The 15813-nt window shown below is 32.6% G+C and overlaps 1 protein-coding gene across 5 annotated transcripts in view; it reads right to left on the bottom strand.

Moving 5' to 3' along the window:
* LOC149731138 (dynein axonemal heavy chain 7-like) overlaps nt 1–15813 on the bottom strand; it is a 52086-nt gene that overhangs the window by 11450 nt on the left and 24823 nt on the right. For all 5 annotated transcript variants that reach the window (XM_089884963.1, XM_089884967.1, XM_089884965.1 and 2 more), the window contains 26 exons: nt 15333–15565; nt 14779–14965; nt 14248–14403; nt 13868–13965; nt 13424–13621; nt 12844–13063; nt 12198–12341; nt 11377–11546; nt 10224–10365; nt 9688–9855; nt 9136–9262; nt 8586–8704; nt 8249–8359; nt 7688–7873; nt 7242–7364; nt 6720–6978; nt 6044–6164; nt 5578–5725; nt 4692–4832; nt 4150–4335; nt 3413–3576; nt 2798–2970; nt 1998–2170; nt 1451–1584; nt 946–1090; nt 261–451 (listed from right to left, as the gene is read on the bottom strand). In XM_089884963.1, coding sequence (XP_089741089.1) covers nt 261–451; nt 946–1090; nt 1451–1584; nt 1998–2170; nt 2798–2970; nt 3413–3576; nt 4150–4335; nt 4692–4832; nt 5578–5725; nt 6044–6164; nt 6720–6978; nt 7242–7364; nt 7688–7873; nt 8249–8359; nt 8586–8704; nt 9136–9262; nt 9688–9855; nt 10224–10365; nt 11377–11546; nt 12198–12341; nt 12844–13063; nt 13424–13621; nt 13868–13965; nt 14248–14403; nt 14779–14965; nt 15333–15565 — 4217 coding nt within the window. The remainder of the gene's footprint in view (nt 1–260; nt 452–945; nt 1091–1450; nt 1585–1997; nt 2171–2797; nt 2971–3412; nt 3577–4149; nt 4336–4691; nt 4833–5577; nt 5726–6043; nt 6165–6719; nt 6979–7241; nt 7365–7687; nt 7874–8248; nt 8360–8585; nt 8705–9135; nt 9263–9687; nt 9856–10223; nt 10366–11376; nt 11547–12197; nt 12342–12843; nt 13064–13423; nt 13622–13867; nt 13966–14247; nt 14404–14778; nt 14966–15332; nt 15566–15813) is intronic.

The following is a 15813-nucleotide window of genomic DNA, read 5'->3' as shown; positions in this document are numbered from 1 at the left end:
ACCACTAAGCTGGATAAATGCTTGTTAAGTGTCTTTCCTAAAAACAATGCCCACAATAGTAGCAGTGTAAAGCATTCAGCTTAGGATGCTTTAGTTAGGATAAAAACCCCCAAATCAGCTAGATAGTCACAACAATAAATGATTTACAAATTTAAGGTATATGCGGATCACCTATTTGAAAGATATGTCGATTTAAAGTGTATATCGTCACAGCTAACTTTTTAAAAAATCACGAAATCAATTTATCAAAGAGCTCTCACCTTTTCTCAAGAACATCGGTCTTCTCAGCATTATCAATGGCGTTCACAAATAGATTAACATACCATGCAAGTGAGTATTGGTACATGGGATCTATGTTAGCAAGGTCAGTAATACAGAAGAAGAGAATCGCAGAGTGAATTGAGATGGGCTTATATCCCATACGTGCTGTGTCAATCTTTTTCTCGGTTTCCTGCAGTTTGTAAATACATGTCAGAAATATTAATTCAAATGCATATTTTATCAACTATTTCTTGTAAAATTTAATAAAACTATGTTTCTTAAAAAAGAAGTTGCTTTACAAACGGTTAAGTATTGCCATATATAATACTTAATAGTCTTAATGTAAATATTAAGTACATTTTGAAGTACCATATCTTTTTTAAATATGAATTGGCTTGCTACAGAGATAAAAAAAAAGTTTCAATTATGAACCATGACAAGCAGAAAATAGTGTAACTATTTTCTCAAAACAATAAGAGCATATAATTCCAAGCAAACCCATAAGAACATATATTCCCCAAAGCAAATTTATAACAACATATAATTCTCAAAGAAAATCTTTACAAACATAAGATTTCAAGCAAATTCATAACAACATATAATGTCCTAAAAAATCTGTTTGAAAATATAATTTCCAAAGAAAGTCTAAAAACATACAACTTCCTAAGCGAATCTATACAACACCTCAGCAATGGCTTGCTTCTCAGAGATCTCGTTAGCGAGTGTCTTGGATGATGAGAGTACTTTGATTGCAGTTTCATCTTCTAGAATGTTTCCCTCTGATGCTGAAAGAACCTCCAAGATTTTGTCTTCGATCTCCTTCAGTTGTCTGTGAAATTCAAATGCATTAAAAAGAAAAATTATGAAAAAAAATGAAGTATGAGTTACCAATAAAAACAATTAACAAAAAACATTCATAAATGCTGCTTTTTTTCTTAAGCAACCTTAATTTAAACAAATTTTAAAAAAAAGGTAAACTGTTTCGCTACTTTTTTGTATACAAACTGTATACATGGCAAATAAATTAATTGCAATCTGAGTTTAAATAATATGAAAACATGGAAACACTATGTTTATGGGGGTTCCAGCCTTTGCAGCAGCAATACTAACAACAGTTAAATAATTAAAATAAAAAAAAAAATTAAAATTTTTCCACATTTAGAAAATTTTGTAATTTAAATCAATTTACTTTTTATTTTCAGCGGATTGTAGAATGAGAGCGTTCTTCTCCTCTTCAAGTTCAGGTCGTTCACGAGCAACCACGATCCCAAGGAGCTGATCTTGTAATCCTTCCATTGTTATCATGAAGTTAAGAAGAGTTACCTGAATGAAAAACAAAGTTGTTTAAAATACGTGTAGTATATGTTGTTTCTGCCAATACTAAATCAATATTTTACAAAAAAAATGCAAAACATGAATCTAAAACTGCAATCCAGAGCGTTTTAAATGAATGATGAAATGTGATACAGTTGTTACAAGATATCTGTATATGTTGTTGCCACCAAATGTATTTGTGTAAAATAGATCTTTCTGACAATTTGTTTGTAAATTTAAAAAAAAGTTTTTTTTAGTTTGCAAATTTCTTTAGTCTTAAACTATAATTAACATGATATTTCAAACCCTTGGTTGCAACCCAAACATAGGTTACGTCTTGTTTGGTTAGTTTGTAATATTAAATCAAAAATACTTTTTTCATTTAAAATTTACATATTTCAGCAAAAAAAAACTCTACTAACTTTGACAGAGGTTTCTGGCAAGTAATGAGGATTCCTTAGTTTAGTTGTGATGTAAAAACGGAAGTCAGCGCTGTATTCAATGGTGGAGTCACCAAGTCGAATACAGATGGCTCCACCTTGCTTGAATGTTTGCTTCAACAACAAAGGCTCAAGTAAGGGATCCAACTCTTCACCTAAATGAATGAATGAAAGTCACTTACTTTATCCTCACGTGGCTGGAAAGACAGTCAATATAACACGGGTGTTCTGTTTCATACACCTCATGCCAGCTTAAGAGTTATCATGTATGTTAGTTTTTGCAATTATTTTTTTTATGCGGCAGATAATTTGGAAAACTCAGCGACCACTATATTGAAGCAATTGCCTAATTGTTGCAATTGCATAATTGTTAAATAGGGTTTATAAAAGTTAACAAAAGAATTCTAACTCAATAACGCCTGTGTGCAAATGTTGTGGTTAGTTTGGGTAATTATTCATAAGTAATCAGTTGTATTAATAACATAATGGCTGAATATGATTTAACTCAAGTTAAATTAACCAAAGCTGGAGGTGATTTTAAATGGCTGGTAAAGTTGAAAGTGTAATACAGTTAATTTTGGTTGTAGGTCTCAGCTTAAAATTTTTAATGCAAAAAAGTTTTGCATTTTAGATAAATAATGGACAACAAAGAAATCTATATATTTGATATTCTATAAAGGAGAGTGCCTATGGGGTGGTGTATACATGTAAGGCAGATTTGCGGCTTTACTTTATACAAACGTTATATTTTAAAAACAATTTAATATTTACTACAAGCATACCAATGTTTTCAAGCAGAACTGGTGTTCCAAACTGAATACAGTTCTCAAGCGTTCGTACAAAGTCAGAATCGGATAACTTAATAACATGAAGGTTGTTTGCGCGCTCCATGTTCTTGATCCATTTGTTGGCTTGACCTTGAGGATCTATCATGAGAGGCCAACGTCGTGCATTGCTGTAAATAAGTAGATAAATAAATAGATATGGCTTATTTATCCTCCTGTGACAGGTGGATGGACAGTCGTTACAACACAGGTGTTCTGGCTCATACAACTCGTGCCCGCTTACAAGTTTTCATTTTTTGTGGTGAAAAATTTGGAAAACAATTAGTCACCCCTTGGTATGAGCACTTACAGTTAAATATCTTGCCCCACCTTAAAACCCATTAAAATTCTTTTAAAGTATATGGGTCATGTAAATTAGAGCAACACTGTTCTTAACTTCACAAATATTAGAAAACATTATGAACATTAATATATTAATGAAGTCAAAAGAAGTGCCTAAGATAGGTGTCAAAAAAAATATTAAGAACGGGATATTTAGAAGTCAAAAGATAACAAGAACAATAGTTGTTAGCGGTAACGGTTGAACTGCCATATATTTATTTCCCCACAAACCTTATGATGATTCCATTCTCAACTGAGAAACTGTCAGTAGGAAGACCAGATATATTCCACTGTCGTATTTTCACTGGTTCACCAAGCACCATATGCAGATTTACATTATCAGTGCATGGAATGTCGTCCGCACGGCAACTCTTTAACCATTCAGCTGTTTGATCCTGTGTTTTAGAAGTTATGCTTATTAGTTACATTGTTATGTGTAGGTTGCTATGGTAGTTCAATAAAACTTTATTTTAACATTGCAGGTAAGTTAAACTATATACGAAGAAATGTTTTTTAATTGAATTAAATATATTGTAGGTTGCTTCAATATAATGACTTTAACTCTCAGTTTTATATTTAGAAACAATTCTACCTTGTACAGTGGTAATAATTTTGTCTTACATGTATTTATCTTTGTGCAAACTTAACTAAAGTAAATCTCAGTAATAACTATTAAGCTGCCAAAACCGTGTCCTTGGGCAAGACACTTAACAGCTATTGCTCCAACCCAGTGGTCACTAATGGGTTGTTCCAATTATCAGCCATACATAAAAATAGGAAAAAATATCCCGCCAAAAAATAATCACCAACAGAGTAACATGCATAGTAACTCGTAAGCTGGCACGAGGTGTATGAAACAGAACACCCACCTTATAGCGACTGTCATATTCCAGCCACGCTTGGATAAAATAAGTTACATTTATTCAAAAATAATTATATCAATAACTCTTTTACAAAGGTTAACTTACCTCTCGAAATTTGGAAGTGAAAGTTCCCAAGTAAGCCACGATGCCAGATGCAATCAACACATCACCAGTCAAGTTGTTGAACGTTATACCGAGAGCATGGGCCGTCTCGCCCCACCTGTCTTTCTCACCTCCCAAGCTCTCTATAAGTTGCGTGGCACGATGTAGCTTTTTGCTGCAGAGATCAACCTGTGCATTGGAAATATGAATTAAAAAGTGACTTATTTATGGTGGGTTTTGGTAGTCAGTACAACACATGTGTTCTGTTTCATACACCTCATGCTCTCTTGCAAGTTTCTTTTCCATATAAATGAAACTTTGTCGGAGCCAGTTCTGTTAAGGAGCCATACATCCACAATGGTGGTAGTGTCAAGCCTTAAGCCTCCGTTCTAGAGGTGAGCCCTTTAATCACGGTGCAATAGGTTGTATGATAGCAATATTTCCCATATATTTTTATAGTAATATTAAGATTTATTCAAAACTTTGCACATTTAAATTATCATACACTTAAGTCCTGCAGCAACTCAAAGAAACAACCAATTTACCTGGTTTTCAAGATCAGCTTTTTTCTGTTTGTTAAATTCCAATTTATCTTGTAGAATTTGTAGTTTGTCCTGAACTTCTTTCAGTGCAGCTTGCTTCTTCCTTAAACTGGCCATGGCTACTTTCAATTCTGCCTCTGCTCCCTAAAGAACATAACATCATTTTACTTATTTTCTTTGATGGCAAAGATTACATTATTGTAAAAACGAAAAAAAAAAGGAATCAAAAGCCAAAGAATGTATTTAATAAAGAGAACTTAAATTAACAAATTAATTCTGTTAATATTTTATTTTATAAGGTAGGCTATTTATTGTTTACTTCAATAAGATTTTTATGTTTATTACGACCTTTATGTTAACTCCTTAAAGTATCATTATTGTCCAAACAATTATTTTATTAATAATGTTTTTCTCAATCTCCGTGTTAATGTTCGCTTGAGTAATTTTGTGTTCGTTTATAAGCTGAGTTAGTGCACCAGAGTGTCATTCTTATATGACATGCATTAGAGCAAATAACCTTGTTATTTGGTTTGACTTGAATGACCATTAGTCAGTTTTCTAAATTTAGCTGTTTTTTAATGTAAGCTGTAAATGGACTGTTTTTTCTCATACAACTATTTTAAATACAGTAGGGTGGGGAAAGATGGGACACCTTTAGCACATGATATCCAAATATCCTGATCGTCTTTTAAACAATTAACAACGATCTAGGGGAGGATACGCTTTTAAAATTCTTTCGTGAGGATACACTTTTATAATTCTTTGCATTTTCTTTGTTTACTACCAAATTGGGCGTGAAAATTGAATGAAAAGGTGTCCCATCTTCCCCCAACCTACTATATATTATAAAACATATGAAGCTTTAAGTTTGAGAGACTTGTATACAAACCTTCAGTTTGATTTTCTTTGGAGCAACAACTTTGGCAACTTTATCATAGGAATCCATGGCTCGAACCCATTTACATAACCCCTCACATGCGGTGGAAGCATTACGGATCTTTTCAGGGACAAACTCCGGGTTTGGAATGTACTTTGATCTAAATAGTAATGAAGTTATGTGATGATACGTTTAATATTGCAAACTTTCCCAATACAACAGCTATGGGAAATTAAAAAATTACACTTTAAAGTGAATGTTGCAAACATTCAAATCTTTTACAAAATAAATATTGTTTTGAGATTTTTGTGAAAAAGATAACATTAACTTCATTAAGTTCTTTGTTACTTTGCTGGAATGACGGTTTTATTTGTCTAGTTTTATGTAACTTATCAGAAACAGTATATGTTACAAGTTAAAACTTGTATATTGGATTTCTGTATACCTGATAATTTTCATATATTAGATTTCTGTATACCTGATAATTTTCATTAGGTTAGGTGGAATATTGTCCTTGTCATATTCTTGAAGGGATTGTAAAAACTTCATGTCACCAAGAAGTTTCTTAGATGGAACCCAATAATCTTCAATCTTTTTACCTAGGTTCAAATTAATATGTTAATAAAATATTGGTAATAATAATAATAACTTTATTTGTCTCTTCAATTATGGTAGCAAAGATTTAGAAAGATTTTAAACAAAATGACAGGATATAGTGACAAAACAACAGTTGTTAAAACGGGCTTCAGTTAAAAATATATCTACATTTAATTGAAAGAAAATAAGCGTAGTTGCTACACCTAACATATATTAATAACGAATTAACAAAGACAATCATAGCGTATATGAGAACAAATGCCTATGAAGGGAAAATAATTAAAATAACCAGTTTTATTTTTACTGTGATTACATTGTTATTTTATAGAAATTCTGTGAAATTAGTAAAAGTTTTATTCAATTGGGTACAAATGATAATTAATCAAAAACTCAAACATTGAAATTGTATTTTGATACCCAAAACATTTTACCAGTGTTGCCTTTCTTAGTTTAAATAAGTTCCACCCAATTTTGCCACAAATTGTAAAATGTAAGTTTTAAGCATCATATTAATCCACAGAGAAAAAAATACATGTTTTAAAAATAAACTTATTTACCTGAACCAGATGGATCAGGAATTCTCTCGGGTTTAATGTTTTTGAGAATACAAATAGTTTCCATGGTTAGTTTAACAGCAGCTGGTGGATTCTTCATAGATTTGACGACTGTAATATCTGCAGGTGTGAGTGTGTTCAATGCAGACAATGCAGCCTCCAATATGGGAATAGCTTCAGCAAGGTCAGCGTCACATTCATCTTTGATTCCTTTTGCTACTTTAGCTTGATCATTAGCAACAGCTTCGTCTGCTTTCACAACCTGTTGGTAACGAAAAGGGAAATTTTGTATTGTGTTTGGTTATAAATGAAGACTTGAATAACAGCCTTTTCTTAAGTGAAAGTAACTTATTTTCCCCCACGTGGCGGGGCAACAACAATCGTTATAACACAGGTGTTATGTTTCATACACCTTTTGCCTCAAAAAAAAACTTATTGCCACAATGATGGCAGCTCTGGGTGAGCAACTACTTTCATGTAGAAGTAGTTATAATTATAACACATATTTATAAAGTTTATCATTACCTTTTCAACTTTTGCAACCTCGATACTCTCCCGTTCCACGTTCACCATGATCTCATCAACCTCCTTGCTCGCTACCACTAGTTGGGGTTGAAGGTCAGTAAGCTCTTTTTGCATGTCGGCAACCTAAAAATGTGTTTATAGTTTATTCCAAAAGTTGAAATAAAATAAACATTTTTTATGAAAGCTTATTTTATATTATACATGGTAGCAGAAGTAACAGTTCATGATTATTGGAAAAAGTAATTTTGTTGTACATTATAATATAGGCCTAATCACCAATTTTGTAAATTGACATAAAAAGTGTAAAATGATCACACTTAAAAGTGAACATTACACAGAAAAGTTCAAAACTTATTATTCTGATTAATTTTATTTAAAAACTGAAATAAAAAAATTGCATAAGAGTCAATTAAATTGAGATTGATTTAAAATTAAAATTAAATGACCTGTGAAGCTGCTGAGTTCAACTTTTCAAGACCAACTTCGTATCTCCTCTTAAGTTTGTGAACCTCTGTTCTCTTTTTACCGAGCAACGACTTGAACGTGTTGATTAATTCAAGGTATGATGTGGGGGTAACGTAGTTATGTCTTTGTAGCTCGTTCAGGAATCGCTCAGAGAGTGTACGTGTGGACTAGTAGAAGAAAACAGTGGAGTTATAGAGTGAACTTTATGAACCATCATATATATTTAGTTAACAAGAACTAAAAAATTTAAGATGTGTTCATTCAACTTGAGAAAAATGGCACCCATGTTTTCTGTAAAATTTTAGTTTTTGAAAACATTTTGTGTGCTACACCCAGAGTTAGGTGACTTCAAGTAGGCGAAAATCATAAAAGGTTGAGGAAATAATAATATAATTATAGTTTTTTTGACATAAAATAAAGAAAAATACTACATAAAAAAAATTTGGAATACATGGCATGGTAGTACTTATATTAGAGCTCTTTGACATCGAGTTAAGGAAATATTAGTTGTTAAAATTATCATAAATATAAAGTTTACTCACTGTGTGGAATCTTTTACACATCTCAATACATCCAGTTCTATGCTCATCCGACATTTCAACATCTTCCAAGAATCGTGAAGCAACAGCAGTCAGTGCATCCTCGGGCCAAGACTGGGGAATAAAACAAAGGTATATCAGCCTTAAATATTGGATAACAACCTTATTATGTTTATTTACTGATGATCGCTGTTGGATCTAAATAGAAACCTCTGGTAAAGGTTTGGAATAAATAATTTAATTTACTTATCCTCACTAGGCGAGGCAGAAAAAGTAATTTATTACGAATTATATTTTGAATATCACAATTTTTAGATTGAAAATTAAATTGAAAGCTTACCTGGAACCAGTCGATAGTGCAGCAGTTGACCAGGGAAGGGAATTTACGAAGTCTGGTACGGAATGCGTCACCAATTGGACTCATTGCAAGAATAACGTGAAGCTGGTCTCGACATCGGTCTGGTTAGGATTGTAGTTTATTGGTGTTAGTATTTTATGATTATATAAGAGATATAGTATGGTGGGGAAAGATGGGACACTTTTTCATTCTATTTTCATCTCATTTGGCATCCTCACAACTCCCATAGACCGTTGTTAATTATTTAATACACAATCAGAATATTTGGATATTATGTGCTAAAGGTGTCCCATCTTACCTCACAGAACTATATGATTATTGCGTAACAGTCACTCTTTTTATTGAATAAATTTTGCACTTTGCATTACCCACAAGCATATTATAATGACTGCGTTTTTTATTAATTCCCATCTTTTTCGCCATTGCAAACTTTGCCGATTTTGAAGTTTGATAAGGAAGAAAAATTAATTAAACTAGTGAAAAAAAGAGAGTTAGCAGCAAAACAACAGTCTTTAATACAATGCATTCTTACCAATAAACAGTTGAAAGAGAGCGACTGGTGTTCCATCAGTTTGTTTGGACTTGTCACGCTGTCTGTCAACTTGGCGCATTTTTTCGATAATTTCTTGTTTTTCATCAGCGGCAAACATGTTGGGAACCTACAAGAAATAGGAAATAAGAAAAATAAACACTTTTAGGGTAACGGCATTCATTTTTACATACATTTTATAGCCTTCTAAACAAATAAAAGTAAAATAGAAATATAAATGCATAAATAAAGTATATTTTAACCTCCGATAACATTGAAGATGGTTTTTAGTATTTTAAACTAAGTTTGATAATAAATAAAGCTGTGTCATGTACAGTGGCGCAGCCAGGGGGTTTTGGGGGTAGTGACCCCCCCCCCCCTTAAAACCAAAAAAAAATAAAAAAAAATTTAAAAGTTTAAAAAAAAAAAATTGAAAAATTTTTTGAATATAAACCCCCTCCCTTATTTTTTTTTCTGGCTGCGCCACTGGTCATGTATATCGGCTGGTAGGTATGTATTGAAACTGTTAAAACATTTTTCATATTCTATGCCCACCTCTCCAGTATTAAGAAGATTGTTAATATCTTCGAGGAAAGATTCTTCTTTGATCTGAACATCAGTGAAGAGGAAAGCTCCATGTTGTTCACCCTCCGTTGATTTACGGAGAATCACTTTCAAATCCTCTCGCCACTCGACGGAAGTATAACCTTTCGAGATCTCCACCTAATCCAGATGCAAAAAAAAATATAAATATAAAATTCAAAAAATTCAATAAATTAAAATTTTGTTTGTATCAAAGAAAAAAGTTCTTAATTTAAAGAAGTTAGATATATATAAAGTATTACTATTTTCAATAAAACTGTCATTTTATTTATTAAAAAAATGATTACATTTGCAACCTGATGATCATCTTCTAAGCTTAACGGAAATAATATGTTTATAAGATGTTTATGAACAACTCTGTATAAACAGTATTTATACAAGTGATGCAACCCTTTTACCTAATTTAACACCAAATACTACTCAAAAGAGATAAGACAGTTTTTAAAGGACAACAAAAACACCTATATAACAAAATTGCTTCTGTATACCTGGAACAACTCATAGTCAGCCATGTGTGAAGCAAGTCTGGTGAGAGATTGACGACCAGAACCACCAACGCCGACCAACAACGCATGACTTCTTGGTTGTTTTAATATCCTTGATATACGACATACATGCTCGATTGCAAATCTGAGTTGGAAAACCAGTTTAGTTTGGTAAAGAATATGTTTTATGACACATTTGTTAAAATATGACAAAAAATGTTTAATGACAAATGGAAAAAAATAATGGTAATGGATGGGAGATTTTTCATTGACAGCTCGGTCGAGGTTATATACTCTTAGAAACGTTTCAATATATACCAATATAGTAAACGGTTTGAAGAAAAAAGGTTTTCTGATCAGTTTAATATGAACATAATATTACGGAAAAATACTAAAACAACATTAGTGATGTCAGAAGTTGGAATATTGTGAAGAAATACTATCGAACGGCACAATCAAAACAATGAGTAATATACTATATATACTAAAACAATCACTTTTCAAATGTTTTGTTTTAAATCCTAAAAGTATCATTAGTACATCATCAAGTTCAAATAAATAAAAATAAATCACAGAATTGTGAAAATATGTTACTTTACTACCCAATGTGAAAATAAAATAAAATAAAAACCTGTCAGAGTTTAAATAGAAGACTGTAACTGTATTACATTTCATCATTTAATTAAAACGCTCCAGACTGTACATTTCCAGATTCAATCATGTTTTGCGTTTATTTTGTAAAATATTCAATTAGTTTGTACCAGAGTCCGTATATAAACATGAGTTATTTCATCACCATAGAAATCTTACAGGGCAACCAAATGGGGCTAATTTCGCCGATTGTTTACCCTAGCAACGGGAATTTTTAAACATATTTTTCTGCTTAGTCGCAGTTTATTTATACAACTCAAAAACTTCAAGTCACTTTTAAGCTTTAATAAATTTAAACAACTACTTGAAAATTTGATTTTCTTTAATCTGCATCCTGTATTTGTATTAAAAACATAAAATATATTAAATTTAGCCATATATGTACATATTTATATTATGTCTATGATCAATTTAGCCCCATTTGCTGTGTGCTATGTGATTTCTATGGGCGACATGAAATAACTCATGTTTGTATACGGACTCTGGTTTGTACTAAAACGTTCACCTGAATATAACAAGGTTCATTGGTTTCTTGCTCATGTTGTTGAACTCATCGAGGTGAGATTCGACGACTTCTCGGAGTTTATTAACATTCTCCACTTCAACATAAAGTTTGTTCTCGTTCTTTGGAGTAAAATCACAAAACATTAAACTGCGAAGGTCATCCTCTTCTACCTGGAAGATAAAAATAAGATAAATTTTATTTTTATCTATAAATAAAATATATTTTTTTTTTTTTTATGAACAAAAAGAAATAATATTTATGTCATCAAATATGATAACAAAGATCAGATTAATTGTCTTTATCAGGAAACTTTATTTGCTAGAAATTTGGTTGCTGTAGGAGTGTGACTATTCCCCAGAGAACAATATTCGTTAGTGCATCTAACGCAGCTGTGTAAAAATCTACAAGGCAGCGATCATTTATGGGTGGAATAAATGATATTGCATTTCAACACTTGTTACAACATGGAGTCGCATTTTTTACTGATTATAAATACTGAACTTACAAACCTAAACATATATTAACCATTATAGTAAAAAATTTGAACATGTTAGCTACACTATTTAAATACAAAGACTAACAAAAGATAATTGAAATTACTAAAAAGGGTGTAACCGTCACCCCTTTTATCCAAAACATTATGTCTTATTTTTATCAATAAGCGTGTTTAAACAAACCTTATTTTACCGTTACTACCTGTCTTTTCGCTTTTGTCAACTCTCTTTTTCTTTGTTAGGTGATACCAAATAAATTTCATTCATACATTTAAATATTTAGCGTATTGTTTTAAAAATATAAATATATTAACAAAAATACATCACCTCTCCATCATTATTGTAGTCAAGATGTTTGAAAAGTTCATGGAAATTTATCCCAAACTTATCATTGACGACTCCCTTCATGTGATTGAACACCCATTCCTTGTCTTGATTGTCAACCAGACGATCGTAATAAACTCGCATGACCTGGGATAAAAACATAAATGATTGGGTTAGAGCAATTGTTGTTAAGTGTCTTGCCCAAGGACACAAACGCCCACAATGGTAGCAGCGTCAAGCCCTGAACCCATTACCTCTGGGTTACAGGCAGCGAGGCAGGCGCGCTAACCACTTTGCCACGGCGCCGGACATGAACATAGGTCGGCGATATTTTTAAGCTAGATTTTTGGTTTTCCACTGGAAGTTTTATGATCAAAAGCATACATAGATAAATGATTTTTTGACTTAGTTTTCAATTTAATTTCTTTGGGTATTTTGTGAGGACAAGCACTTTACATTAGATGATTTGTCATTTTTTTAACAAAATTAAATTTTTAACCAATATTATGGGTTGAATATAAAAAAATATATATATACTGGTTCAGACCAATTTAAAATTTTTTGCAATTCGCAATGAAAAAGTAACTATTTAATTCAAATATAAAAGATTAAAGTTAATAGATGGTCATGCTTTTTAAGTTAGTATTACCTCATGAAACCACAGCCTTTTAATGACATTTATCTCAGGTGCTGACTGTGGTACTGAGAGACATATGCCACCAATGATTCTGCTAAAATCTCTCAAGTTGAACAAATAATGAGATTTGGCTGGAGTCGGTAACAGGTTCTGTGCAGCAGAGTGATAAACATCTGATGTGCATTCTACGATTTGTGGAACCAAACTAATGAAATTTTTGTCAAAGGTGTTTCTGTTAAAGGAAGATATTTTGTCTTGTTTTTAAAATCTAGGTGAAGGCATATTATAAAATAAAATAGATTTATATTTTGAAAGCAGTAAATATGCAATTTAAGATTAAACCAGGTTTAAGAGAAGATGAGATTTTTTGTAAGGTAATTTCCGTTTGCTCTACATGCATTTTTCGGTGAAATCAATTGATAAATACAAAATATGATAAAATTACCCCAAAAAATAATCACTCACAAAGTAACGTACTTGGTAAAAGCTGGCACGAGATGTATGAAACAGAACACCCAAGGTATAATGACTGTTGTTTTCCAGCAACACGAGGACAAAGTAAAAGTTGCAAAAAAATCTTAGTAATAATTACCTTATTGCGAAATGCCAATGCAAGATCCTGGTAAAGATAGTTGACATTGCCTCATTATCGAACACGTTGATGGTGATTGTGTTGAAATGACGAAGAAATCTTGGTGTGATCGGGTTACGTCCACCACCAGCAGGTCCCATTGCTGCCATGAGTTGAATATCGACAAGTTTGATCATCGTGCAGTCTGATAAATCGTACCTGCGCATATTTTATACAGTTATTTAATCTGGAATATATGTACTTGCTTATATTATGAATTTTTATTTACCCTGAATTATATGAACCTCCGTAGGTCCATACTATGTATTATTATTTTTTACCTGTACAATATGAGGCATTATTGGCATTAAAAATATTTTCATAAATCATTTATTAAATTTAAATTTTTTTACCCAAAATTTTTCACAAGTATGTATATAACTATACAGATTATAATGAGCGTACCAGTTCCAGTGGTCAAGCCACTGTCTGAGTAGTTCAATAGGTGGTTGTGCTCCGTATGTCTCACGTTGTGGCATGTTTATATCATCAACAAAAACCACCTGTAACAAAAATAAGCAAAATAAATAAAAAAAAGTAAAAAAGTTACGCTCGGAAAAGAGTCACCCACAAAGTAACACACATGGTAACTCGTAAGCTGGCACGACGTGTACGAAACAGAACACCCCTGTTTAACGACTATCGTTTTCAGGCCATGCGAGAATAAAGTAAGATACATTTCTCATTCAAGCGGGCACAAGGTGTATAAAATAAAACACCCATGCCATAATGTTGTTAGAATAACAGTTTTAACAACAAGTAAATGAACTACAATCACTACAAACCGTTTTCTTTCCAAGTGGAGGCCCATAGACACCTTTTCTTCGCTTGTCTAGTTTAGACATGATAATGTTCTGGGTTTGTTTTGCAGTTGTTTGTGCAGAGAAGTTAATGTTCATTGGTTTGTATGCATCCTTGTCTAGTTGGTTGGTTAAGAAGTTCTGCAATGTATCAGTACGTGAGTTATAACTTAATGGAAATGTTCATTGTGAATAAATTGTTCAGAAAAATTGTAGATAACAAAGGGAAAAATATTTTGATTATATGGCAAAATTAAATTTTAGTTTTTATTTTTTGGCCTTTTTTGTTTGTCGCATTTTATGTACATGCAATTGAAATCACCAAGTTCATAAATTCTGTTTAGCTATAAAACCAGTTTGTTCTTACTTAACCTCAAGCTTATACAGAACCAATTAATACACAAAACTCACTTGAAAAAAAATCATAATTAAACAAATCAGTTTTTAATGCATCACAAATTTACAATTCATGTATGTAACAATAAAAATTAAAACCAGCAATTTATAGTCTCTTACATTAATGTAGACAGATTTTCCGGTACCAGTTGGACCAACCAGAAGCACAGGGACTTGGTGGGTGACAAGTAGTTTGACCAGGGAGGAATATCTGACGGTATCTTGGGTTGGAATGGTAATTTCATTGAAGGAAATATCCTTTGGAAGTGGTGGAGCATCTTTTATTGACTCTGTCCACTTTTCCCATCTAAACATGTTTGTGCATATTTAAAGGAATGAATGTAACTTACTTTATACTAGCGTTGCCGGGAAGCGACAGTCATTATAACACGGGTGTTCATACACCTCTGCCAGCTTACGAGTTACCATGTATGTTACTTTGAAGGTGAATGTATGGCTGATAATTTGAACAACCCATTAGTGACCACTGGGTTGAAGCAATCGCTGTTAATTGTCTTGCCCGAGGACACATATGCCACAATGGTAGCAGCGTTAAGCCAAGAACCCCCATTACCTCTGGGTCACAGGTAGGCGTGCTAACCACGGCGCCGGAAATATAAGCAGTATACTTGGTAAAATAAACTACTAAATCTTATATAGATTAAACAACTTACTTCCCCATTCCTTCTTTAATAAATCGCCAACTAAAGACATCGGCACTTCTAGGGATTGGAGCAGAGAAAGATTTGCTGGGAGGAAGAACTGGATCAATGATGTGGTACTCATTCTTTGTCTCCTCACTAAGAGGACCATCCATAATCTCACGGAGGAGCTTGTCAAACTTGACGCGACTGTCGGTGTCAGTTGTTGCGCCAACTGACCAGATGTATGAGAAAAGGAAAATGCCCTAAAACAAATTTGTAAGAGTTATGGAAGATAAATAAATGAATGAATTTTACTTTATTCTTGCGTGACCGGAAAACGACATTTGTTAAACACAGGTGTTCTGTTTCATACACCTCGTGCCAGCTTACAAGTAAGAAGTATGCTACTTTGTACCTACTCCAATGTTTATGCAGTCACTCTCAAAGTTACGTACGTTGTAACTCGTAGGCGTGGACAATGTGTATTTAGCAGAAGAGCCATGTTTAAACC

Source organism: Ciona robusta, chromosome 9, assembly GCF_009617815.1.
Source record: "Ciona robusta chromosome 9, ASM961781v2".
NCBI lineage: Eukaryota > Metazoa > Chordata > Ascidiacea > Phlebobranchia > Cionidae > Ciona > Ciona robusta.
This window is presented reverse-complemented; position numbering and strand designations above follow the sequence as displayed.